Raw genomic sequence first — 27,663 nt, 5'->3', positions numbered from 1 at the left:
AGACCTGAAAGAGCTTTTCCAATCATGATCATCCTTATGCTCACCTTAACAGCCTTAAAATGGAAATATATATAGAGAGGTGACTTGCACAGAGTAGCTCTAAGTTTTGACAGCAGTGCAAGATGCAGAATACAGCTTCTGGCTTCACTCCGTGAACTTTGGAAAAAGAACAAGCACTTATCTCAATTAAGAAATGTGACAAACAGTTGTATGTTTGTGTTAAGCTAGCTGAAAAAAAAAATGGCTATGCTGGTGCCCTTGGAAGGAGAAGGAGACTGCTCCAATTCCTGAAGAGCAGAAAATGAGAAGAGCAAGCCTATTCAAAATGGAGATCATCTGAAAGACTGTAGGGCATGAAAACCATGGCATAGACCCAGGAACCTGCAGTTAATGCAAAGATGTTACAACATAGTGGTGAAGAACAGCCAGCAGACACCCTGCTCTCAGAAATGGTGGAAAAGTTTCACAGGGAAATAATGCTGCCACTAAGAAAGTCATTGCGTTAACTGAATCTAAGCATGGAGACAAAGACCTGCCTGTAAAAACACAGTGGGTTTGGAACAGTTAAAAAAAAAAAACAAACAATAAAACACCAAACAAAACCCAAACAAACAAACAAACCAACAAACTAAAACCAAACACCTCTTTCTCTCTTCAAGCACTTACTATAAGGAGGATATCTTACTATAAGGAGGATATGTGCAAAGCCATCTGAAAAATCTACTTGATCCATGATCCCATCACTGCAGAGCACAGGAGGTTTTATCTGGTTTTTCACTTTTAGATATGCTAAATTCTAGAAAACCCTAGGAGGAACTGGCACATGCACACCTCTGAAACAGCCAGCCAAACCAGTCAGAAGTTTTCTGCTAAAAATATTACTGCCAGATAATAGGGATTTAACTATTTTTTTAAATGTTGTATAGAATTGTCTTTTCCAAAGAATTATCCAACTTCCAGCAAAAACAAATACCTGAGGCTCTAGAAAAGAAAACATACGCAGTATCTGAGTTGAAGTTCTCAAAATAATTTCTATAATTCATAACAGGGGAGCTTAGCTACAGGCTCTCCAAGAGTTTTTAGGTACTTCACTATTGCAATATACTTGCAGACAAAAAAAGCTTGTAGATTGTAAACTTAAATCAGTTCTTTCAGTTCACAGACAGAAACTACAACCTTGAAATAACTGAATCGGACCTGCTTATGACAACAGAGAAAGACTCAATGAGTGATCTAAAATACCCTGCCATATCTCTGGACAACATACCAAAAATATCATTACCACAAATAAGCAAGGCAATGTATCAAAAAACTGCCAGCTGGACACCCCATTAAATTACAATTATTGTCATTAAAGAGGACATGTTTCAAAGAAAAGTAATATGAATTGAAATATTGACAGTTTACTCTTGCTTCCATTGAAAGCAATTGCCAACCTGGTATCAACTTTAATGATTGTAAGTCTTAATCTCTTCTGACAAAAAATTTGCAATTCATAGTTAAATGGAAAAGGACACTACAGGCAGTGGCGGCACACCATTGTCAAAGAGACATCACTAAGGTGCCTTTTACTTCATCTATAAAAGAACATGACACCTATTCCAAATACAGTAACATAATTTCTGTTCTGTTCACAGGCTATGAAATACTATCAAGTGCTGTATCCAAATCCAGTATTTTGCTTTATTTAAATTGATGAATGAAAATTATGGACTTAAATATCTGCTTAACTAAGCATTTTCCCTTTTTACACCAAAAAAGGAATCTGATCCTATGCATGACACGTTTCTGAAAGTCCTAGAAAGTTTGCTGCACACTGTTAGAGGGGTTAGAGGGTGCTAGAAATCAACCTAGAAACACTTTTGTTGCCTCATTTATTCACTGAAAAGCTTGTATTAGGGTTGTCAAGACTATTCACAAATCTGGATCAGTTTTACTAGTAATTTCACTAGAAATGAAACCTAGGAACTTATTTCATTTCTATTTTTTCCCATCATTTCACAGTTGAAAAGTAGCTTGTCTTGTAAAAGGTAACATTCTGACATTCTGACTCCTTTGGATATTTTCTTTTTTTCCTTTTTTTTTTTTTTTTTTTTTTTTTTTTGCTATTATTCCTTCGCCTTATCAGTCCGGAAACAACTGGTTAAAACACTGAATTCACTTGCTCAGGAAAAACCTCTGCTGAACGTCAGCCTGCAAGCTGTTTTACACCACTCTCCCCCTCCAGGCCTGCCAAACAGGAACCAGAGAAGCGGCTTAGCACTGCACTGTCCCTGATCCTCCCTGCTTCAGTGAAGAGCAAAATTAGCTTTTCATTCCTGCCACTTCCCCTTGCTACATATGAACAAAGAAAGGGGGTCTGCTCACTAACATAAATGCTTACTGCTGAAAATGTGCGACTCAAGATAACTTGTCTGTTCCAAAGAACAATAGAAATAAACAGGTTCTGTTGCCACACAACCTCACTCTGTAAATTCCTGCCTTTGTTGTTGCGAAATTACGCTTTCAGTCAAAAGGTGGATTGTACTTAATATAAACACACTGTACTTCACAGGACTTAAAATAGCACTTTACAAAAACAATAAAGAGAAAGGTGTATTCATAAAGCTACTTAACGTCAGGCTGTACTCCTGCTCCCCTGCACCCCTAGTAAGGGGACAGTGACGTATCGCATGCTGCTTGTGGCCTTTCCTTGATTATATTTTGCAAAGTGTTGGGAACTGTTTCTCCCCAGAAAACTGGCATTGTCTTACACATGTGGGTTGCGTTCTTCTGCCCCCTTTTGACTCGTCCTAGGACTACCCACTTCACCAATGCTACACAATCACAAAGACTGCTGCCTCATCAAAGACATGTGAAGGGAGGTTCCTGGCCTTCCCAGGCCCCGCAGAAACCCATCCCAGCTTATTGACTTGGGCTGCCTAAAATGTGATCAGGCCTTCCTAGCTGGGAGCTCACTTTATGCAGCTACCTTCTCCACCCCTCACGCCTACACAATTACCATTCAGCACTCAAGCCTATTAAACACTTTGTTGGTTGCTGCCAACCTGAGACTCCAAAGAAAGCTCTTATGGGTGAGCAACACTGAAAACTGAGCTCCTGACATTAAGACTTATTAAATCTTACTTGTCTCTATTTGTTTCTAAATCAGTTGTCATCTTACATTTCTCTACTGAAGGCCCAGAAACCTTCTTGGTTTAGAAACCATAGACTGAAGAAAACACAGCCTTGTGTATATGACGAAAAGCTCACACCTGCTTACTCTTGGCCATTTTTAGACTGCTGGGGTTTTTAAATTTAGGTATGAGGTTTGACCCGGGCACATCTTTCTCAAAATAACTATTCCCAAATCACCCAACCCAACGAAGAAGAGCTATTTAAGATGCCTGACATAGGGTGGTGATTCAAAATGCAATATGCATTTCAAAGTTTCTTTTGAGTTCAAAGCGCAGTTCAGGAACTGTGTGCACACAGTTGAATGCAACACAGACAACACACGAGAATGTGAGCTGACCTTTACTGCGCAAGAAGCTTAATTCTCCGTCCTAGATGATGACTTAAGTACATTGCATAAGCCAAACTCCAAGCAAGGCATGTAAAAAGCAGGTTATGGAACAAATGAAAGTTTAAGACCAGATTTGAAAAGGTAGCTTAGATCTACTGCTTCATATTCCCTAAACTCTTAATTTACAAGAGAAAGTGTCAGAACTGGATAGGATAAATCTGATCTCAGTGTGAAGTGATACCATGTAACTCCTTTGTGTCTTTACTGAAAAAGATCAGGAATTACTGCCAGCCTCTTACCCTACTTTCTCATTCCAGCTTCATAGAAACTTATGTTTAAAGAAGGTGCAGTGGCATAGAGAGTAGTATTACTTCACTGGAAGCTATTTTTAATCCTTTCAATTCCATTTCTGGATTTTAAAACTGCAGTGTTTGTTGTTCTATTTAATCAAGACTTGTTTCAGCTCACTGCTGCCATACCTGACTCCCAGCAAAGTACAAAGCAAATCTTTCAAAATATAAAAACTGTTAGGGGGATGGTGCATAACTTCCAACAGTCTTGTTCCAAATTGCTTGCTTAAGAGCAGGGAACACAAGCCACTCACCAGACTCAATGCAGTAGTGGCATTTTGCATCCTATAAAGTTCCAAAACTGCAATGCTTCAAAAACATAAAATATATTTTAAATACTACTAATTGTTCTGACAATCATTTACTAACATAGAGGCAAAAAAGAAAAAAAAAAAAAAAAAAAAGAAAATCCCCCACCCCAAAGACACAAACAATAAAACAAGCCTGAAATCAACAGATTTTCCTCCTGCCAAAACATCCAAATGAGGAAAAAAAAAATCAAAACGTTAAATAAAATAACAACAAACCCCCAAAACTTCCAACCCTTTCCTCACGAGGGAGCAGACTTTTCAGGACTTGTATCTCAAGCATCAATTTTAATGTTTCTCAACCTACTGAGACTGCTCCTCAAGAATGTAAAAACAAGCTCACCATTACCCATAGAAATCTACATAGCATTTAATCCTCTTTTTCTGTGTACATCCTAATTCTATTCAAGTAAGGAGGAGGGTGAAGGTCTTCGTAATTATGTGAAGCCTTGTTTTGTTTGCAGGCTGTCTCTAATGGCGTGATAAACTCCTTGATGCTCTTGCTTAAGATGCACCAAGTAGACAATAGCTCAGCAAAACAAATGTCTCCTGTGACCAATGATAAAAAGAATGAAACGCTCTCTCTGGGGAGCACTCCTAGAAGGATTTTTGTAATACAGAAATAAGACTAGCTCCTGTAGAAATATCCCAGCTACTTAGAAACAAATAGCTCAGAGACCAGGAAGCCCAGCAGAAAAGAACAAGTTGTGCTGATTATCTTTAAGCCTCAGAAGGTGTTTGGCAGCTTTAACCTATGTTATTACGGCTATGCTGTAATCAGTAACTGGACTGCAAGGTAGACGTATCCTAAAGTCAAAGCTAGATGTTAAACAGTAGCACTTAGAGGACCATTAATTATAGAATGAAATATATCTTAATCACAAGAATACTTGACAATTTAAGTTTAAATAAGCAGTAATTAAACTACAATTACTGTTGTTACATGCCAGTTATCATTGTGATTTATATATGTAGTACAGCTTTCATATGGGGTGAAACCTACACAAATAATTACCTAGTAAAAGGAAAAGTGTACACTAAAAGAAATTAATTACTTTCTTCAGAGACTGTACTTCCAAATAGTCAATTCTAAATGGAAACCCAACCTGAAAGGTATTAACAAGCTTGGATAACTGGTGTTACAATAATAAAATACTGTTAATTATTAAATCTTTTGAATGCACACATGTGTTAATAATACATGGTTTAAAGAAATTAATCTTTAGAAGTTGGATTAAAATTCACTCCACATTTCACAATCTAATTCACATTTTCACAATCTAATTTCTAGTCAGCTACCATTAGTGGGAGTTGCCTACGTTTTCCATGAATCAACAGCAAAACAGACCACCACTGTGTTTTTAAACATCCCACATTGCACAAATATTATAACTCTGAAATGTTATCACATGTAATTGGTCTTCAGATTTTTGTACTACATTTTGCTTTCATTTGCAGCTAGACACCTTGTAGGTGTCCTACTAATGGAACAGAATTATAAGGCATTCACAAATATGCAGATGCCTACATGGATGTGTGATATAAAAAACAACAAGAAAATCATATTATTACATTGCTTTGTCCCTTCACCTACTAACACCGAGTGTGTTCCTGAAGGTTACTCATTGGGAAATTACCAACTTTCATATATGAATTAAACATGGCCCTACCATTCCTTAAAATTTTTCTTACTTTTCTTAATTCTGTTTAGTAAGGACAGCCAGCCTCAGCAAAACCCTGGGAGGAAGTCTTGTACATTCTGGAGGTTATGTGACAAACATAACGTGGCGGATTTGTGCCAAAGGAGGTCAGAGTTTGGAATCAAATTAATAGCAGCTTAGGAAACAGACCTGGGTGCCAGACACCTGTCAGATGGGTCCTTTGCCCTCTCCCACCACACATGCAGTCATCTGAGCTCTCACCTAACTTGGACACACATTCTTACAAAACCCACATACACCCTTTCTCGTTTCCCTGCCCTTTTCCCAGCTGCATGCAGCTAACTTCCTGCCTCCCCTCAAAACAGACCCTGTGAAGAAGAAAAAGCATGAAAACAGATAAAAAGAATTCAGAAACAATGAGAAATTTCAAGTGTCACTGGGTGAGTGAGGAAATTGCATCACAGATTTCTGAGAGGATGGAGTAAACAAAGTGAAGATGATTGACCATAACCTGTCAAAATGGAGACAGAGCTTCCTCAAGAATAAATGAGTTTATCTACAGTGAAACCAGTGAAGTTACACTATTTTACACTGATTCCTTGGACTGTCACAGATTTACTATAGCATAAGACATTTTGGCATATCAGCTAAATCGCGATACCCAAGCAGGTATTATTTCAGACTATACGCAGCAAATGCAAAGAAAATTACTTACTATATTCCTCAGCAAGAGAAAGATTATGTAAAAAATTCTGTATTTCCAGTGGCAAAGAGAGAACATGGAATTCACTACAGACAGACTCAGGTGTTCATAATCAGTTGATACATGGTAATTTGCTAAACTGCAGTACCCCATCCAAGCATAAGGGTTCACCTATGAATAAGGGTGAATCAGTCCAGATGGCAGGTCTCATGAAGAAAGCAGACTAGAAAGGTTATCTTTCTATTTCTATGGCCAAATATCCATATTATTCAGACATCAGTTAGATTTATCATATTGTTAGAAATCTGACACAGATTACTACTAATATCAGTAATATTTAAAACTGTCAGAGCTTGCCTGAATTTTTATTAACCTGTTAATTTAGCTTAAATTTACTAGTCAGAGTCAAGTCTTCTTCTATTAAGATTCCCCTGTCCACATTATCATTTTGGTTCAGAGCTAGAGTGAGGCTATGAAGCACAATCTTCATCTTTACCAACTGCTGGTTCACAGACTAGTTAGTTCTGTTGCATAAACCCAAACTCCTTTCGGAAGACAGGAAACTGGAAGTCCCTCTACTAACTCACTCCAAACCCAGATGGGGACATAATGATCCAACGTGAGGCATGCGCGACACAGTCACATATTCACCCAGTATCTGTGAAACGTACATACACCATACATCGCTCCTGAACCACGCAGCACGCTCACAGAACCCTCCAGTACATCCCATGTTACAAACTGCCCAGAATTACATCCAGTGTCAGCCATGAAATTGTCTGTGGGATGCTCTACTTTTCTCCCACCACTTATTGAGCCTAACAATAAGACTGGTCCCCACTATTTCAGTCAAGACAGAAAGGCTCTTTGGCATCGCTGGAGGGCATTCTCAACATTTGCATCAAATTGGTAATGTGGGGTCCACAATCTTGCAGTAAGGTCATAGAATCATGAAATATCTCAAATTGGAAGGGACACACAAGCATCACTGAGTTCACCTCCTGCTCCTCACAGGACTACCTGAAATTAAACCATATGATTAAGTGCACTGTGCAAACACTCCTTGAAATCTGACAGATGACAAAACACACACTGTCCTTTCACACTGAGATACGTAAAGGTCTTTGTCTCTAAACTGGAGAGACATAAATTTGATGGACGGACCACTGGGTGGATAAAGAATTGGCTGGATGACCGCACACAAAGAGTTGTGATCAACGTCTCAATGTCCAGTTGGAAAACAGTAACGAGTGGTGTCCCTCAGGGACTGGTGTTGGGACCAATCTTGCTCAACATCTTTGTCAGCAACATGGACAGTGGGATTGAGAGCGCCCTCAGCAAGTTTGCCGACGACACCAAGCTGCGTGGTTCGGTTGATATGCTGGAGGGAAGGGATGCCATCCAGAGGGACCTTGACACGCTTGTGAGGTGGGCCAATGCCAACCTTATGAAGTTCAACCAAGCCAAGTGCAAGGTCCTACACCTGGGCCGGGGCAATCCCAGGCACAGCTACAGGTTGGGCAGAGAAGAGATTCAGAGCAGCCCTGCCGAGAAGGACTTGGGGGTGTTGGTTGATGAGAAACTTAACATGAGCTGGCAGTGTATACTTGCAGTGTATGCCTTGACCAGCAGGTCAAATGAGGTGATCCTGCCCCTCTACTCTGCTCTCATGAGAACTCACTTGGAGTATTGTGTACAGTTCTGGTGTCCTCAACACAAAAAGGACATGGAGCTGTTGGAGCAAGTCCAAAGGAGGGCCATGAGGATGATAAGGGGGCTGGAGCACCTCCCGTGTGAAGATGGGCTGAGAAAGTTGGGGCTGTTCAGCCTGGAGAAGAGAAGGCTGCCTGGAGACCTCATAGCAGCCTGCCAGTATATGAAGGGAGCTTACAAGGTTGCTGGAGAGGGGCTTTTCATTAGGGACTGTAATGATAGGACAAGGAGTAATGGGTTTAAACTTAAACAGGGGAACTTCAGGTTAGATATAAGGAAGAAGTTCTTTACTGTGAGGGTGGCGAGGCACTGGAATGGGTTGGCCAAGGAAGTTGTGAATGCTCCATCCCCGGCAGTGTTCAAGGCCAGGATGGACGGAGTCTTGGGTGACATGGTTTAGTGCGAGGTATCCCTGCCCATGGCAGGGGAGTTGGAACTAGATGATCTTAAGGTCCTTTCCAACCCTTACTATTCTATGATTCTATGGCTAAACCAAGCTTGGACTCCACAATCAGATACAGCCTCTTGCTCCAAAGAGGTGGGTAATACACAGCTCCCACAATGCTGAGGTAAACCTCAATTCTGCTAATACACCTGCCCTTCTGGAAAAGGTGCCAGTATTCCCTCATCAAGCCTGCAACCAATTATACTAGATCCACATCATGACTCCTCCCAGTGAAGTCTGCTGAGATGTCCGTAAACTTACCCTGAATTGTCTCCAGGAAGCCCCAACGATGTAGTTGTAGCAATTCCTAGTCACTTCAGGCACAGCACAGCATGCAAATGTGGACCCTGCAAATACCCCCTACACAACCTAGGCACACACTGTCAGAGGCAAGAAGAGGAAGTGTGCTCTTTGCAAGTATTGCACCCACTGCCACTTATCCCATGTTCCAAGGACAAGATGGGCCAGGTACTCCAAACTCATCTTTTGGACCAGGACCTTCTGTTGATTGGGGCTGAAACAATCACAGAGGGAAAGACTCCAGAAAGTTCTTAAGCTTGTTTTTTCTTTAGAGGTAAACAGGTTCAAAAGGAACGTTTTCAGTTCACTTAAGACACCCTTACAGAACAGCTGTTACAGCCACAGAAAAAAGTCCACTACGATTGCCCCAGAGAACCTTGCAGTGGACATTGCCAAACTCATAATGAGAATATGATAGGGCACCAAACACCTGGTCACCCTAAACCTAAATATTATATGCAAGAACAGAAACTAAGCTCTGCTGCATGTGACATCGGTAATCAGGGTATTGATGCAGGAATCAAAATGTTGTCACCCCTGAATGACGATACTGTACTTCCTAGGGAGGCCTGCAGCCAAAGAATCCCCATCTTTGGGAGAGCTTTTCTTCAGAAAACTTCAAACCATAAGTATTGTGTGCAAGACCAAATAAAATCCAACCCAAACTTTCCAAACTGCAAGTGAAGATGAGAGGAGTCCAAATAATATCTTTGATCTACTGGTTTGCTGTTATTACACCAGATTACTTGGTTGTGGAGACATAGACTGTATTTTCATGAGAAGAAGGAGAAAACTGTTGAACTATTATGCAACAATAAATAACTGTATCTTCTGTAAACTTTCCTACAGAAAAACAGCACCCTTAGGAACTGTGAAATGAACTTATCGTAAATCTTCAAGATGTAATCAGAAGCCTATTCCTACAGCAGCGTCATGGTTTAAGCTACTGTTATATTTATGTTTAGTATTGGGCAAACCAAATGGACATTGCAGGTTTCAAATGAGGTTTCAAAGGATTATGCTGAGGTTTCAAAGGATTATGCTGGTTCTAAAGCAACTAGTATTGCTGATCTAAATCAAACTTGAGGACTCTACTGCAATCAAATCTACCAGCATTCAATTCCAGCATCCCTAATGAAACAAATGTAACTGACTGACATCAGTGGCAAAATTTCTACATTGTTTCAATATAATTATTTCATCCATCTTTAAAGCATATGTTTGTGCATACACTTCATACACTTCTACAAATAGATGTAAACATATAAACAGAACCATATATATGTAAAAGCAATTAGCATTATCCACAAAAATGTAATTAAGATCAAAAAACCATGCAGAAAATATTTTGATTTAAAGTCAACATTACGATTAAGAATCAGGTAACTACTGTGAGAAACAAACTTTCATAAAAAGTAGAACATACCTGATAAAAATTGGGCCAGAAAGTACTAATTGCCAGTTCTGCTCTGTTCCAAGTAGCAGTGATAGATGTGTTCCAGATCGGGCTACCAATAGGACCATCATTAACTTTCACATATATATTCAAAGTGCCAGGGCTAGATCCAGTCTTGCTCGAAACATAATAGTGGAAATCGATACAATGTGTATCATTTTCTTTCAGATGGGGCAGCAGGAGGTGAGCTTTCTGTCCCGCAAATCTCCCAGATGTATTCACCAACATGAAAGAACCTGTAAAACAAAGTCACTCGTTCAATTTCTTTATTTTATTTTCCTCTCCTAATATGGTGATCTGTAATTAGAGTCACTACAAAAAAACCATCAAATACATTTTGCTTTGCTTCTACTACCATAACAGTAATACTATTCCATAGGTATTTAAATCTGAAATTATATTTGAGAATCTCAAGATTCTTTTTCAAAGCTCATAAACATTAGAATCCTTATTTATAGTTGGAGAAAGAGACAAATAAAACAAACACCGAAGTGATCTACACTGCGCTGAATCTACAGATGTTAAAAGAGAATCTATTGTAGGTCTCAACTATATGAGCATTTCTATATGAAGAGCCTGTATTGAGTTTGTGTGGCAAGATTTTAGTAGTGGGGGGAACACAGGGGTGCCTTCTGTGAGAAGCTGCTAGAAGTCTCCCCTGTGACTGACAGAGCCAATGTCAGCTGGCTCCAAAGCAGACCTTCTACTGGCCAAGGCTGAGCCCATCAGCAATGGTGGTAGCACCTCTGGGATAACAGATTTAAGAAGTTGGGAAAAAAACCCAAACCTGGCAACAGCAATTACAGCTGCGCTCAGATGGTGGAATGCAGTATATGATGTAGATAAGAGTCTAAAATGTTCTTGATTCCTTAGCTTTACTCTAACTGATCACCAGCTGCATCCTTGACCGATTGTGACAATTGTCTCCTGGCCTCAAGAGCTGAGAAAAGAAGGAACAAATGAAAACACCCAGGAAATTGGTAAACTTCATAGGGGAAAAAAAAGAGGGGGGGTGAATGTTACACTATGGTCCCAATTTAAACATCAAAAAAGGAATGTGAAGGTAGAGTTCAAAGACTTACATTTAAACAACCCTCACATGAACAGCTAGTCAATTTATGCCCTGTTTTTCAGTGCTATTAATGTGTTTCATTGATGTTTACCTTCAAAATGATCATGTTACAGAACACGTGCGACTAAAGAATTTGAATGACTGCATAGGCATCACATTAAAAAAATACAACATGATTTTCAAGAAATCCATATTTCTGGGTTGAACAAATCACAAGGAAATAATTCTATTAATACGTATACTATGATATCACAGAAGGAAATAAAATTCAACACAATGTCTACTTTGGAAAGAAAAAGCATCAATAAACTGAATGAGATAATTTAAACCCTCCATTTTTCATAAAAGTCAAGAAATAGATCTGTTGTAATTGCATGTTATAAATGCATAGCTAACTGCTCTTATAGACATATAAGCACACACATTTCTCAAACAGTTATTAGAAAACAATTTTTAAGGTGTTTTGTTGGTTTCCTTTATTATTATTATTTTACTTTGATGGGTGATGATACCATGGAATTTTAATGAGATACAGCCTCCTCAGTCATTTCTCAAAATGGAATGTAAGGGTTTAGAGAACGTTGGTCCAGGCTGCACCTTTATCTGAAATAGGTTTACCTATTCGATAGTACAGTTTTGCAGTTACTTTAAATTATTTATCAAGCATAACTTCTCTTTAATTTTCATTCTAGATGAAATAAGTGAGTTTGTAAAGTTGAAAAAAATGAAAACTAATTGTGATACAAAGAAATTTGAATATTTTACTTCCTAAAATGCATTACTCTGTACTAAATTTACAGACTTCTACTATAACATAATGGGAAATATCCTTAATCATAAGTAATACAAATAGAAGTCATTGAACAAGTTTTCCATACTCTCCTAGAGAAAAATTCTAATTTTTAGTTTAGCAGAAGGAAAGAAGGCAAGAAGGCAAGATTCATGTGCTTTTCCATGTAAGCACTGTTTTCTACAAGTTTCTGATTACATTATACTCAAATCTATAGTACGCACATCTGCAACCTTCTATTTCTCACTATATTTCAGTCATCTACAATGTAAAAAGGCTATAATCAGGAGAAACACACAGTGGGCCAGATGAACATGAAACACACACACAAGAACTCTCAGGTATACACAACCACCAGCATATGGGTGAATCTAAAGTCCAGAGGTAAGCCATTGACATTTTCTGGGTTTGACTAAGGTCACACGAAAAGAAAACGCAGTTGGTGACAGCCAACATGGCTTCGCTAAGTGGAAATCCAGTCTAACCAATTTGGTGGCCTTCTATGATGGGGCTACAGAACTGATGGATAGGGGTAGAGCAGCTGATGTCATCTACCTGGACTTGTGCAAAGCATTTGACACTGTCCCACATGACATCCTTGTCTTTAAATTGGAGAGACATAAATTTTATAGATGGACCACTCGGTGGATAAAGAATTGGCTGGATGGCCACACACAAAGAGTTGTGATCAACGTCTCAATGTCCAGTTGGGAAACAGTAACGAGTAGTGTCCCCCAGGGATCGGTGTTGGGACCGATCTTGCTCAACATCTTTGTCAGCAACATGGACAGTGGGATTGAGTGCGCTCTCAGCAAGTTTGCTGACGACACCAAGCTGCGTGGTTCGGTTGATATGCTGGAGGGAAGGGATGCCATCTAGAAGGACCCTGACATGCTTGTGAGGTGGGCCAATGCCAACCTTATGAAGTTCAACCAAGCCAAGTGCAAGGTCCTACACCTGGGCCGGGGCAATCCCAGGCACAGTTACAGGTTGGGTGGAGAAGAGATTCAGAGCAGCCCTGCCGAGAAGGACTTGGGGGTGTTGGTTGATGAGAAACTTAACATGAGCCGGCAGTGTGCACTTGCAGGCCAGAAAGCCAACCATATCGTGGGCTGCATCAAAAGAAGCGTGGCCAGCAGGTCAAAGGAGGCGATCCTGCCCCTCTACTCTGCTCTCATGAGACCTCACTTGGAGTACTGTGTACAGTTCTGGTGTCCTCAACACAAAAAGGACATGGAGATGTTGAAGCAAGTCCAAAGGAGGGCCACGAGGATGATAAGGGGGCTGGAGCACCTCCCGTGTGAAGATGGGCTGAGAAAGTTGGGGCTGTTCAGCCTGGAGAAGAGAAGGCTGCCTGGAGACCTCATGGCAGCCTGCCAGTATATGAAGGGAGCCTACAAGGATGCTGGAGAGGGGCTTTTCATCAGGGACTGTAGTGATAGGACAAGGAGTAACAGATTTAACCTTAAATAGGGGAACTTCAGGTTAGATATAAGGAAGAAGCTCTTTACTGTGAGGGTGGTGAGGCACTGGAATGGGTTGGCCAAGGAAGTTGTGAATGCTCAATCCCTGGCAGTGTTCAAGGCCAGGTTGGATGGAGTCTTGGGTGACATGGTTTACCGGAAGGTGTGCTTGCCCATGGCAGGGGGTTGGAACTAGATGATCTTAAGGTCTTTTCCAACCCTAGCTATTCTACGATTCTATAATAAACTTCATGGAAGCCCCCAGTTAGTTCCTTAATCCTTTACTACCCTCGTCTTAGAAAGGCTGCCATGTCATGAAGGAATTCAATGTTTTGTTTGACAGTATTTTCCAGACATGGGAATTCTGATAAAGATAACTGAGTTTCTACACCTAGTTTTAACTGTGGATCTCCCCACAAGAAAAAAAAAAATTAAAATGACAAGGCATAATCATTAGACAGAAATCATAAAATCATAGAATCATAGAATAGTTAGGGTTGGAAAGGACCTTAAGATCATCTAGTTCCAAATCATCATATATGTTTTATTTAAAGCTGTACAGTCTGTATAAAGAAAAAAGTGAATTAAAGTCTTTCTTACCATGTTTCTTTTTTTCAAACCTAGTCAACTTATCTTCAGTATTAAGCCATGTAGAAATTTCCTCTTTCAACTTTTTTATGGTCATCTGTTAAAAGGATTGCTGAATAATGCTATGCCAGATGGTTAAATAAATCTAAAGCATGTGGATAAACTAAATAAACAAACAAACATTTAATATTGACCAAAAAAAAGGGGCTGGGAGTGGGGGAGGATGTCAACCTTGCAAATGGAAAAAGAAAACACCAACACAAAACAAAATACACTTTTTTATAGTGGATCAGTTTTCCAGAATCATTTATCACGTATTTGGTACATGAGAAACACAGACAAAATATAACTGCAACTATTCACTGGTATATCTACTAGGAAACAAGTTATCTGCCAGGAAACGAGGATTCAACAAGAAAACATTTAAAATTATAATCAATTCAGTACTCATTCATAAGAGATAGCAAGTGCATATATTACTATAAACATATTCCTTTTAAAAAGACTAATTTCCTTAGATGTACTTTCATATTTGAACACATGGATGACGACAGTTTCCTCAGTCAAAAAGTTTAAATGTGATTTAGGTGGGTTCAGTGCTTAGGTCTATTTTTTGGTACTACACGCAATTTAATAGTTTGAAAGTACACACTGAAATCAAGCTGAGAATAAAATACAAGGTAGCTGATGGTGCTCAGCATCCTTTAAATTCAGGCTTCTTTAATCCACAAACTTGCTACATCATCCATATTTCATCATTTTACCCAGAGGGTTTAAATCAACAAACTGATGAATTTGCTGCAGTTGCTGTTGTTGTTTACAATTCCTTACTGCAAAAATGTTTCAGCAGTAATTCAGCAAACATTTGGTTCATTAAAATATTAATTCTAAGAAGATGCAATACTTGAAAAAAGAAAATACAGACTAGGGTTGCTCCAGAGTAAACGGGCAATCAAACATCCTGGTGATTCTCGTTAGCATCAATGGAAATTTTCTGTGAAGTAAGCACAGAGGAAAATAAAATTTTGTACACAAAAAGATGCTCAAAAGATAGAGTGACACAAGATGGGCGGGGGGAAGAAATATTTGTTTAAATAAAAACCCCAAAACTGACAACTGGAAAAGCAATGCACTGTCCTATGAAAATGATGGAAATGGCACAAGCAAAATTTTCCAGTCACTTCTGCAGGTTTTCACCATGTCACATCACCTTGTTAAGAGACACTTTTTATATTTGGAATGTCAAATGCAATGAAATTGAATGCAATATCATTTTTCATGCATGAAGAAAATGTGACTAGTGAGTAAAGAAAGCTGCTTTGTTCATTTTTCACCAGTCTTCTTCATGGTTGAGGACAAATGATTAGTTTTCCTTCCAGACTGTGTCAACAGATATGACCTTATTGCAATGTTTCTGTTCTTATAAGGGGCCTACGAAAAAAAAAAAAAAAAAAACAACCAAAAAGAAAACAAACAAAACCAAACTTTTTAACATAGCCTGTTGTGGCAGGATGAGAGATAATGGTTTTAAACTAAAAAAGGGGAGATTCAGGCTGGATGTGAGGAGGGTGGTAAAATACTGGCACAGGTTTCCCAGAGAGGTGGCAGATGTACCATCCCTGGAGACACTCAAGGCCAGGCTGGACGTGGTTCTGGGCAACCTGATCTAGCTGAAGATGTCCTGGCTCATCACAGTGGGGTTGGACTAAACGACATTTGATGGTTCCTTCCAACCCTAACTGTTCTATCATTCTATGACCTATATAGGTTATAGTCACAATCCTATTGTGATTTAATTTAAAATTAGATTTATTATTGTGACAAAGTTGTGGTGTTTAACTTATTTAGGCATCAGTATTGGTTGATTTTGACTTTCAGTATTTGAAAAATGTGGAAAGCAGAAAATCTGATTTTAAGAACAGATATTCTATGTAGTACCTTATTAACAAAACACCATTCAGGTGCAGAAACATCTCTGTAAGGCTGAAAGGTATCAAAACCACTGTGACTAGGTGGATATAAAGGGTTACTTTTTATTTAACAAATGAGAATTCCCTAAATGCCAGCCAACGCTACTGCCATCACTCACAAGGGCGGCTGCCTTTTACCAATAAAATACCACTGACTGTGACTACTTTGAGTGCCCAAGACTAAGTGTGTCGCTGTCCAAGATACTGGAACTGCTGCGCATATGCAGGATGAACTGCAAGGCTCAAGTGCCTACGTTCGGGCTAGGTAAAGTCTCTCTCTCTATATATATGTATGTATGTGTTATTTATTATATTTTATAAGCCTGTGTATGGACTGTCTTGGATATACTGCAAAAAGCAGAAGACCTGAATTTAGTAACAGCCAGCCTTGGATTTTAATGCCCAAAGCTAGTAAACAGAAGAGGTTTTGCCTTCAGTATTTTTTCCTACTATTTACTAATGTCACACATAAAGGAACGCAGATTTTCAGGTAACATCTGAAAATTATAGGGCTCTTGTAATTTGAAAAATCTCTCAAAGCATGATTAGCACTACCTAAAGAAGCTGTAACTTCTGCTCAGATGCACCACTTCCAGATACCAAGCAGTCAGTAACTGTACATAAACATCAGTGCTGCTTGCACATTCTTGCTTTAATCTCTGTAAAATCTCTCATCCTGTGTTTGGCCTAACATGATATGCTCTGGCAGCTCCACCAGTGGCTTCTACAGCCAGTGAGAACTGTGCTACAAACTGTTAAAACAGTTAACTGATCTGTAAAACTCACAAAAGACATCTTCCCACCAACAGTATACAAAGTTTTTTTCAAATTTTCTCCGAGTGTTTATGACACAGTCAGTTGGATTTTTTTTAAAGGTGGCTAATTCCTTTTAGCAGCTGTATTTTTTAAGTTTTATGCTATGACTTGATCTCAAACATGAGACAGACCTGTCTGCACCTTTTCTTTAAAGTGAACACACGAAAAAATACAGAAAGGGCTTTGAAGAAGCGATGTTTTGTTAGAACATAAACTTGAACAAACTCTCTTCTGTCTGACAACCCAGATTCTTTTGGGTTAAAGAGATAAAATACAGCCATTTGAAAATAAATACCTTTTCTGCCCAACTGTGTCTTTGCAACAAGGGCCCTTTTCCTCCAGACCTGCTTTTCACACTAGCAACTTTCAATAGCCTCTATGGTTTCAATGAACTCTACTTGTTCTCCTCTGGGTCAAGAGAAAAATTTCCCCTCTTTTCATCATCTCTGGTCTGGTTTTGTATCTCTTCCCCATTACTCTAAGAAAACTGCCTAAGTGTGAGCTCCCCATTCAGCACATCTATTACTGCCTGCCCTGTTCTTCCCTGGAAAACCTTCTCCCATGGCCAGGTGCTCTCGAAGAAGAAATCCTCTCTTCTCCCTTCAAAGAACTGTCCCTGAGCAAAAAGCGTACTGTTAACAACCATAGATTTATCACAGCATATAATATGCATACAAAAATAATTTTAAAAGACTCCTTGAATCACTATCTCATTTGTCACACACAAAATGACAATATGTGCATGAAAAATGTTTTGCATGTTCCTTCTGTTTTCAGGGAAATAACATGAAGTTTCCAACCTCACAAACAGAAAAAAACTTGTTTAGCACAAAGGCTCTTTCCCTGCCTCCAAGGGCTACACTCACAGATCTTCCTTGCCTTGTCTGTTCCTAATAGGACATAGGAACTTTGTTGACTTTTCAGTCTGGGTATCTGCAGTGAGATTGGAAGAGGCTTGCTATACACGTCTGCTAGATCTATCCTAAACAAAAGAAGAAAAGTCAAAATACAGGATTCAGTGAATACAGGACTAAAGGATATGAATAGAAATAGTAACAACATGGCAACAGACAAACAGGTCTTGCTAAAAATAGCTTGGTTTTACAGGTGGAGGGGATTGCAAGTATTGGTGAAAAAGACAGCAGCTAAAGATACAAAAGACTTCTGTGAATTGCTTAACATAGTAAACAAAATTATTAAAGCAGCATAACAGAGCACATCAAATGTATTAAAATCTGAATCACTGAAGCAACTGTTAATGTAGAAATCCCAGTAACCAAGGGATGAGGTTCTGCCAGTGAGATTTTCTTTGGGTCAGTGTTAAACTAGATGTTATATAACTTCTTTAATAAGGATGTAACAACAGATGTCAAATAGTTTCTAGGAAAATTGTAATGATACAACAAACTGGCAAAACAACACAAAGTGTCAGAGTACCCAAATCTAGGCTAGTCTCAGGACGCAGGGTGAATCTTCCTCTCTCAGCCTGACAGACACAAGGCTGCTGCACTTCCCTGTCCCTAGATCCAGCTGGTGATGAGGCTTCCCAGTGCAGACAGGCAGGTACACACACAGAAATGGCCTCATAGGTCAAATATAGACAAAAACGATGCCTTTACCAGCACCCCTATAAACACACAAAGCACTCACACAAACAGCATGGACAGCCCTACCCTGTTCCTCCTCTCCAGCTAATTGGAATTTGAGTTGCTAGAGGAACCCACACCCTGCTCCTCCCCAGATGCTGGCCTCCAGACCCAAGAGTCCCTGACTTTCATGGTCCCACATCAGCTGGTGGCACTCAAATCTTTTCAACTGCTCTCTGGTTAGCCTAGTTTGAAGTTCTGGTTAGCCTAGTTTGAAGTTCACACACACACTGAAGATGAGAGCGCACCCACACACAAGATGGTTAGAAATAGGATTTAATAAGAACACGGCATAGTCTGTGGTGATCGAGCACCAGGCAGAGTCACACCAGTACACTGAGTAGTCAGCTATTTACACTTGATGAGCCTCTTGAATTCCTTTATCCCTCTATTTTTCCCATCTTGCTCCTTCCCAATCCAACTTTACCTCTGCCTTTGGTCCCCACATTAACAGTTGCACACACAGTGGGGGCAAGCAAGCAAAATTGCAAGCTGTTTTCCAATGAGTTGCTTACCTATCAACATGTATTTTATTATAACTTTGCATTCAAAGCACGAGACAGTTGTTTTGTCACTGAAGATAAGTATGTGTAAAACTAACGAGCACATGCTAACAATTTATGCTGTAGCTCTGAAATTCTCCCTTCTTTTCTAAGCACATTCTTTTTACTGCACCACTAGTAACATTAGTTGTTATTTTTGTAAACCATTCAACCACGCAATTCAGCATTTAAGAAACAATGCTCAGGAGAAAAGCAGAAATCAGCTCTAACATGTTTCAGGGGAGCTCCCGGGGTAAACCAGTTACTCTTCAGCTAACAGGTTTGAGGAAGTAAATATAATAAAGGCCATCTCCAAGAACAGGGTTAAGTGCTGCTGGTGCTCCGCTCCCTTACCAATGACAGGCTGAAAGGTTTGTTAAACAGAGAGGTTAATATAAAAAGCTTCTGAAAGCCCAAAGACAGTGAGCTGTAAAACTTCTACAGAAATTCAATTTTGTTTCAGCTTTAGGTTGCTAGGTTAATGTTTGACTAACGATCATACCTTGGTATACTCTTCCAAACTTTAGATCACCCCAGCAATAAGTTACATTTCATTTAAAAGCAGACTGTCTTTCTGCATACAATATTCTCTGGAAAGTATACTGCCTCCTGGCCCATTACCAATTTCCTAACCACTAATAAGGGCAAACTGTCATCATAATATTCTCAGGTGTGTAAACTACTACTAAGGTGTTAGACAGATTAGTATCTGCAGTAACACAGCACATGCAAATGAAATCCATTTTTCGAATTTCACTCAAATGTCTGATAGCTTGTCACAGACCTGTAAGACAGAAAACAAAACATTACTGTATTGCCTATGGTGCCAAATCCCACAACAATACGGAGTCTTCTGAAATCTTGTTTGACATACCAGTAATTTTAGAAGCATATTAGCCTCAAGGGCCATTCTGTTACTGGAGCAGTTTACTCCTGGTTTAATGACTGTGAATAAAGATAACTCAACAAGAAATCTACCTTATCTATCTTATCTAAACAATAGGGCAGAATAAAACCAAAACAACTCCACAGATCTGTAGTAGATGACAATGTGACGTTTAACCTACTCTTTTGAATAAAAGCAACCATCTTTTTCTCACCTGCTTAATACATTCATCTGAAAGCTCCCTTAGCAGGAACCATATACAGCTTCAATTCTTTCACTTCCATGTAAAAAATCCTGCTCAGAAATTAGAAGCTTACCAGTGCAAGTAAAATCAGAGATGCTTCCCTATAAGATACTTCTATATTTCGTTTGTTTGGGTTTTTTTGTGAACTGAATCACTCATTGAAACACAAGTAGTGTACTTTTTCCCCAGTTACACCACAAATTATTTTATATTAGCATTCACAGCATTTTTCTTCCATAGAAACACTTCAGAGACCTTAGGTAAGACTTGCTGAGTAAAATTTTAAGCACATCAGGGCCTGTGTTTAGCTGATGAGCAACAGGACGGTGCAGAACCTTTACTCTTGAGCCCACGTACCCACAGGAAAGCACTATGTTATATCAGCATGAAGGCACTCACATGCCCCATGGCAACTACACAACAGCTTAAGCCTTCCACAGGCTAAGTTATACATTTTAGATATCTAACTTTTATTGTCTCATAGCAGTTAGCCTGCACAGTCAACCTATATTATAATAATATGAAAGCTTTAAAACTGATAGAACAGCATATGCAACTGAGGCTGTTACTTCAATCTTAGAAAAAAAAACAACAAAACAAAAAACACCACCACCCAAAAAAAACCCCCACCAAAAAACCAAAACCAACCAATCAACCAACCAAAAACCCACCACCATGAATCCAAAATCTGTTTTTAAAATGGAATTTAACTCTGGTTTACACCAAGATTTATATATGTGTGTGTGTATATATATCAGCTTGGAATATTGCATTAGTTGGACTTACTCTGTATGGGAATTGGAGACCCATTACATCTCCATTCCAGGATTTCTTTCTCTCTTTTTTAATGCACTTACACCTTTGCCACAAAAGCAGCCAGCAGCATTTTCTACAAACTGGTATATAAAGCCATATTTCATTTAGGTTTTCTTCTTTTAGTGATCCTGCTACGCTTAGCAATGACAGAGAGAAGAGTGACATATCTTAAGAGTTCAGATTTCTTTCTTCCTACCTGATTTCCAAATGCTAAAGCAAGTAAAAAGTACAGATGTATTTGTTATCCAAGGCCTAAGTTTTATAACAGGGTTACATGAAAGGGTTTCAGTACCTGAAAATGTACTGAAAATAATTTAAGGCATTAGGATCATATTTGCTTAAAGAACATATTTAACTATTCTACAATTTTGAAATCCCACCTCCAAAATAAAACTCTTTTTGGGGGAAAAAAAGAAAAAAACAACAAAAAACACAACAAAACCCAAAACCAAACAAAAAACCCAACCCCCCCCCCAAAAAAACCAAACAAAAAACTTTTTGGCATTCCAGAAAGGAAAAAAAAAAAAAACAAACTCTCGACTATTTTATTCTAGGCATGTGAATCACTACAATACAATCTGTCTTTAAAAGCTCTTATCTAGAAGAGATCACGTCACAGACTACATCACAAATAATGAATACTGTGCAGGTCGCCAATTTATCAGTGTTTATTCACACAATCTCCTTCACTGTGGCAACAGTCAGACTTTCCAAAGCCATCTCTACACTGATAACGTAGGAATTTTCTTTCTCATTCTTTTAAAGAATCTTTTTCCAAGCCCAAGATGGAACTGGTTTTAAGCCTTGTACTACTACAGCTATTTGCTATGTCCTAGTTAGTCTCAACTTGTATCCACCATAACTATAGTGGAAAACATCCCTAAATTATTTAACCAGTGTGCATAATGAAGTTAACATACTTACCTGATGGAACTATGTATCTTTTTTTCTGTGCAGTCCCATGGAGGATACTGTTTTATATATGTATTTTCAAATTCTAGTCTGCTAGAAACGCATTAAAGGTATTAATTTGGGCCTAATTCATCACTGAAATAAGCCTTCCAGTTTCCACGACTCACAATCCCAGGAACTACATTGTCACTCAAAAGAACAACAGGGTTAGGGTTTTTCCCAAGAAGGAAAGCATAAGACTCTAATTAACACAAGGGTTTAACGATATGCTTAAGTACCATTCAGGAAAGCACTTAGATACTTACTTAATTTGGCTTCAATAGGATTAAAAATTGAGAAGGTACATGCATAATGCTTCTGTATGATACTTTCTGTAGTTCTGAGTTCCTGCTGTTGAAGGAACCTGACATTTCACAGCTTATTTAAAAATTGTTAATTGAAATACCATTGTATTCATGCATACAATTTTCAAAAACACCTAAGTGATACAGAAATCCTAGAGTTGATTTCATGAAAGCTAATTTGTCAACAAACTACAGTAGCTAAAAAGCAATTTAGGAGCTAGGGGCTATTAAATGATGCTAGCACATATATATATTGTGCGTATTAGTAGAGCATCCAAACTAACCCTTGCTCTGAGAAGGAAGTGCTAATTAATTCAGCAAACTCAGACTCCTAAGCCCTGAAACTATTTTTTCTAACAATATTTAGGCACTTCTTGGTACATCTGTAATTCCCAAATTAACAAAAGCAAATGAACCATGCAGAACCATATTTAGCTCCATTCCGTATGGTGTTTTCGGTTATATTTTATATTAAGGTTGGATGGTGGTCTATAAGAAAAGTTAAGGCTTGGTAGCAATGCTCAAGTCAAAAAAGTTTGGACAACACTGACTTATACTCTTGAAAATGTTTTCAAGCCCAGAATTTAATCCAGATGTTAAATATTCAGGCATGTGAGTGATTCTGAAGGGGGAATAGGGATAAATAAGTGTTTTAACTGCTGTGAAAGGGGAACATGTATTTACATGTATTTAAAATATGCTGCAGGATAAAGTAGAATCAATCAGAAACCAAATTAAAGATAACAAATGCACTGTACTTTCCTACTTTATTGACTTTTTCTTACCTTTAAAGCTTCTGGGCTGAAACTTGGACGTTCTAGATAACAGGATCCCCTGGATTTCACTATATATTAGTCAAATGGAAACTAGGGAACTAAAGTGACTTTTTCGTTTTATCATCTTACCCTTTTCTGCAGTAAGTTTAACCTGGTATCCTCAGCACCCATTTTGCTCCTCTGTGCTCCCCATGGAGACATGTTTCTCCTCACTGAAGCTTTCAGGGATGTTTCATGAGCAAGCCCCAAGCCCCCATTTGCAGCCACTGCTCTGTCCCCTTCCCACTGTGGCTGCCCTCTGCCAAGCTGGGCCTGGCTGCCGGGAAGACAGAGGAGGTTTCTGCTGCAGCCAGGAGTCCAAGGCAGGTACAAACAATTCCTGCTAACAGGAAGGAGGAAGGGAGGGACGGACGGAGTACAGGGTCCTGCCACAGGAGAACAGATCCTGACCCTCAGGCCTGCAGAGAATGAAGCAGGATGCCAGCCAAGCCCACCTGTGACATCCACAGCTCAGACCAAGAAAGATGGCAATATTACCTGTGGCACATTCACTGCTGGCCTCTTACTCATCCTTCTCCACCGCTAGGCTGTTACACATGTTCTGCTATTTTTTTTTTATGTTGGGTTTGGTTTTTTTTTCCAAATTCCCTATTCATAGAATCACCATATGACGGTTTGGCTTGAAGGGGACCTTAAAGATCATCTTTTTCCAACCCCTCTGCCACGGGCAGGGACACCTTCCACTAGAGCAGGTTGCTCAAAGCCCCATCCAACCTGGCCTTGAACACTTCCAGGAATGGGCACCCACAGTTTCTTTAGGCAACCTGTGCCAGTGCCTCAGCACCCTCACAGTAAAGAATTTTTTCTTAATATCTAATCTAAATCTACCCTCTCTTCATCTTAAAGCCATTGCCCCTTGTCTTATCCCTACAGGCCCTTGTAAAAAGTCCCTCCCCAGCTTTCTTGTAGGCCCCCTTCAGGTATCGGAAGGAGTGGAATTTCAGCTGTTTCTTTCAAGTAACAGTTGCTGCGATGCTGCTGCGTGGCGTGAAGTGCCAACCTACCACGAGAGCAACCCATCCCCATTGCAATGCTCCCAGCAGCAGGGAAGTGGAGGCTGACCATGGTAATGATAGCTACAGCTGGGTTTTACTACAAATACGCCTTAATGCTTCTGCCTTTTACTCATCATTAATGCCTTTTACACTAACAGTTTCTTATTTCTGTCCCCCTAATATTAAGAGCAAATTGCTGTGTACAAGCAGGCAGCCTTAAGCTGAGCCTCATACCTAGATAACCACAAAAACAAGCAGTGTAGGCAAGTTTTGGTGTAGGTATGCCAAATCACTCACAAAGTAATGGTTCTGTATTTTTAACGATTAATAAAAAAAACAGTTTTCAAACTGACTTATACTTCTTGTGTCTGACCGCAGTTTGGTTTAAGTTCAACTAGAGATGTGATTTAAAGTCTCGATTCTATTAAACTTCCTTTCCTTGTCTGCAAATGTGAACCGTTTTAATGCATCTACTGAAGTAATCCAGACCTTTTTTGTTGTTATTTTCAAAGCCTATTTCATACAACCAAATAAGCTATACTTCCAACAGCATTTTATGAGACAACAGTTTACAGAAATATTATAAAACATTATAATAAACCATAATATATTAAAATTTTAAATGAAAAATTTAAATCCTACAATAAATAATTGCTAGAGTCAATTATCCTTTACAATATAATAAAAACTTTCCATTTCATTCAGGCTACAACTTGTCAAAAGCAGGAATGCAAAACATAGTGATATAAGTTCATTTTTAGGCAAACAACTTGGCTTTACTTGAAACACTGTTGCATTTGCTTTCTCTCATCTCATTTGCTGCCTTCTCATTTTGCCTAATATGATGATTTTACCTAATATAATTTTGGTTTGATTTACCAAAACCAGATTTGCAACACCAGAGTTCCTTCTCCTGCAGTTTTTGCTGTGATCATTTGAAGTCTGGCCACGTCACATTTGCAAATATTTTCAACTGGTTTAGTGGTGAAGTTTCAAATAAAGGAAATGTGTACCAATTTTAAAGACTTACCTGCAATCATCCCAGGAATAATTTGCCAAGGAAATCATATCAGTAGCAGAACATCCTCAAACTAAAAATTTCATTTATAGCCTTGGTATTTTTTTAATCAGCTCCTTATTACAGGCAATACCTACAACTCTAGTACTGAGCCAAGCTAAAAATAATATAGCCCCTATTTTCCAGTGTACTTTGTGTGTTTAGACAGTACTTTGTATATAGGAACATCCAGACACTCAGTTATTTGTTAAAAACAAAATGGAGATGGAATTGAAAATAAAAGAAAGGGGGGAGGGGGAAACTGGTCATAGGTACGGTACCGTAAATATACTTTTTAAAGTTAGTTTGGAAGTTGACTTGTTTTGAAATAGATGCCCGCTACTTCAGCTTCTTTAAGAGTCCTAAGTCCCTTCTTTAGAAAAGCTAGAAAATAAACTATAAACAAAACAACTCTTTAGAAAACACCAACTCTCCGAAGCACAGTGAAAAACTCAGCTCCTCAGGCAAACTAGATTGTTTACTAAATCTGTTGGATTAATCTGAACACTGAGCACTGTTTACTTGCTCACTCTCTACGTCCTGGGTTCAGCGCTTAAACCACGACACTCTATCACACTTGTAATTTTTCCAAGTCATCTGTCCTCTATTGCTTCTTATCACCTGCTGACCACAGAGGAAAGTCAAGAATAGTTTACTGAAAACCAAATGTACATTTAGTTAGCAGATGCCAGCAATCTTTTTAATTTGTTGCACAATTATGGATTTACAAGTTCAGAAATTAAGACTTAAGAACACATTGAAAACATTTGAAATATAATTCTTGTAAACGTATCTTTTGAAGTAGGGGGATATTTTAAACATATATTCTGAAATGTCTGCTGAGACACTCATGTTGCTATGTGAAGCACAACAAACAGCTATGTACTGAATGCCATTTATGCACAGAACGAATTATTTGTCACGCCAAAGATGCTGAGCACTGCTGTTCGCATCTTGTTTAAAGCTTGCACTAACTTTTGTAACTAAAAAACTCTTTTTACTCTCTTATGTAAGTCTCTCAAGATAGAGGGTTTTTAATAATTTGTAAAGTACTTATTCTAAAAAGAAAATTATTTTTTTTTTCCAGTTAGGCAGCAATGTCATCCATTTCATAACATTCAAACGATTTTTTGTGCAGACTATAACTCCATAGATTTTGCCATATGATGAAAAATTAATAGACAAATGCATGTAGGCTATTCCTAGTCCTTACTCATCATTTTGATAAGGCTTGTCATGATATAGGAGGTAAAACTCACTGAGCTTTAACAGAGTGTAAGTTAATTTCCTGAAAGAATAATGTAAGGGAGATTTTTATTAAACCTTAATTACTTCTATTTCATTATCACTTCAGTAGGTGGATTGGCTGATATCATTATTGTAATGGAGGTCAGTGAGAATTAATCAGTCCAGCCTTACGAATATACTGCTTCCTCTCATCTTTTTATAATAGTCTGTCACCTTTTCATGTATTTCAGTAATAAAAGTCACAGAAGTCACACCGGAAAACTGAAAAAGCGGTGACTGAAAAGAGTCAATGGTACACAAACTCTTGCTGCCTTTTCTTAAAAAAGAAAAGCCTCCAACCAGAACTTCCTCTAGTTGTAGGGGCTGGCAATATTGCTAATATGAAATAATTTAACTTTCAGCCTGGTTTGGCAGATGAGGAGAATGTGTTACAAATTTCCTTGTTTTCTCAAAAGTCAGAGGCAAAAATTCTGGAATATATTCTGACAGTGGCTACTCCAGGAGGGACCTACAGCTTTGCAAATCTAGCTCAAGCAAGTAGACAGGAATAATCTTGAACTTCTGTTTTCCTTAGAATCCCCTTTTTCACTCAACCAATATTTTAAAACAAACCAAGATCAGCACTAAAACTTACTTAAATTAGTACGATTTATGAGCCTGTTTCGGTTATTTAAAAGTCATTACATTTTATTAGAAAAGTTGCTGTCTTGATACCTGCTGAGTAAACTTTTCAGCAGTAATCCATAACCACTCTTTCTGAATCTTTCAGAATAAAACGCAAAGGAGGAAACAAAGAACTGGGAGACAAATAAAAATCTATGAAACCTAATCCCCTCAAGAACTAGAGTCTCTAAAAACTATTTTTATGAAAATCTAGGATTCCTAAGAAAGGATGTGTTTTCTGAGTGTAGCTAGTTCATTATTTGTAAATATTAACAATTACTGATGTTTATTTCACACCTACAAAAACTAGTTTAAGACTCTCACAGTTTATATG

At 38.7% G+C, this 27,663-nt stretch overlaps 1 protein-coding gene across 1 annotated transcript in view; it reads right to left on the bottom strand.

Moving 5' to 3' along the window:
- PTPRM (protein tyrosine phosphatase receptor type M) overlaps positions 1-27,663 on the bottom strand; it is a 443,651-nt gene that overhangs the window by 282,746 nt on the left and 133,242 nt on the right. Inside the window, exon 3 of the mRNA XM_030477498.2 lies at positions 10,412-10,677. Coding sequence (XP_030333358.2) covers positions 10,412-10,677 — 266 coding nt within the window. The remainder of the gene's footprint in view (positions 1-10,411; positions 10,678-27,663) is intronic.

This window comes from Strigops habroptila, chromosome 1 (assembly GCF_004027225.2).
Source record: "Strigops habroptila isolate Jane chromosome 1, bStrHab1.2.pri, whole genome shotgun sequence".
NCBI lineage: Eukaryota > Metazoa > Chordata > Aves > Psittaciformes > Psittacidae > Strigops > Strigops habroptila.
Note: the sequence above shows the minus strand (reverse complement) of the source record. Positions and strands in the feature narration are given on the sequence as shown.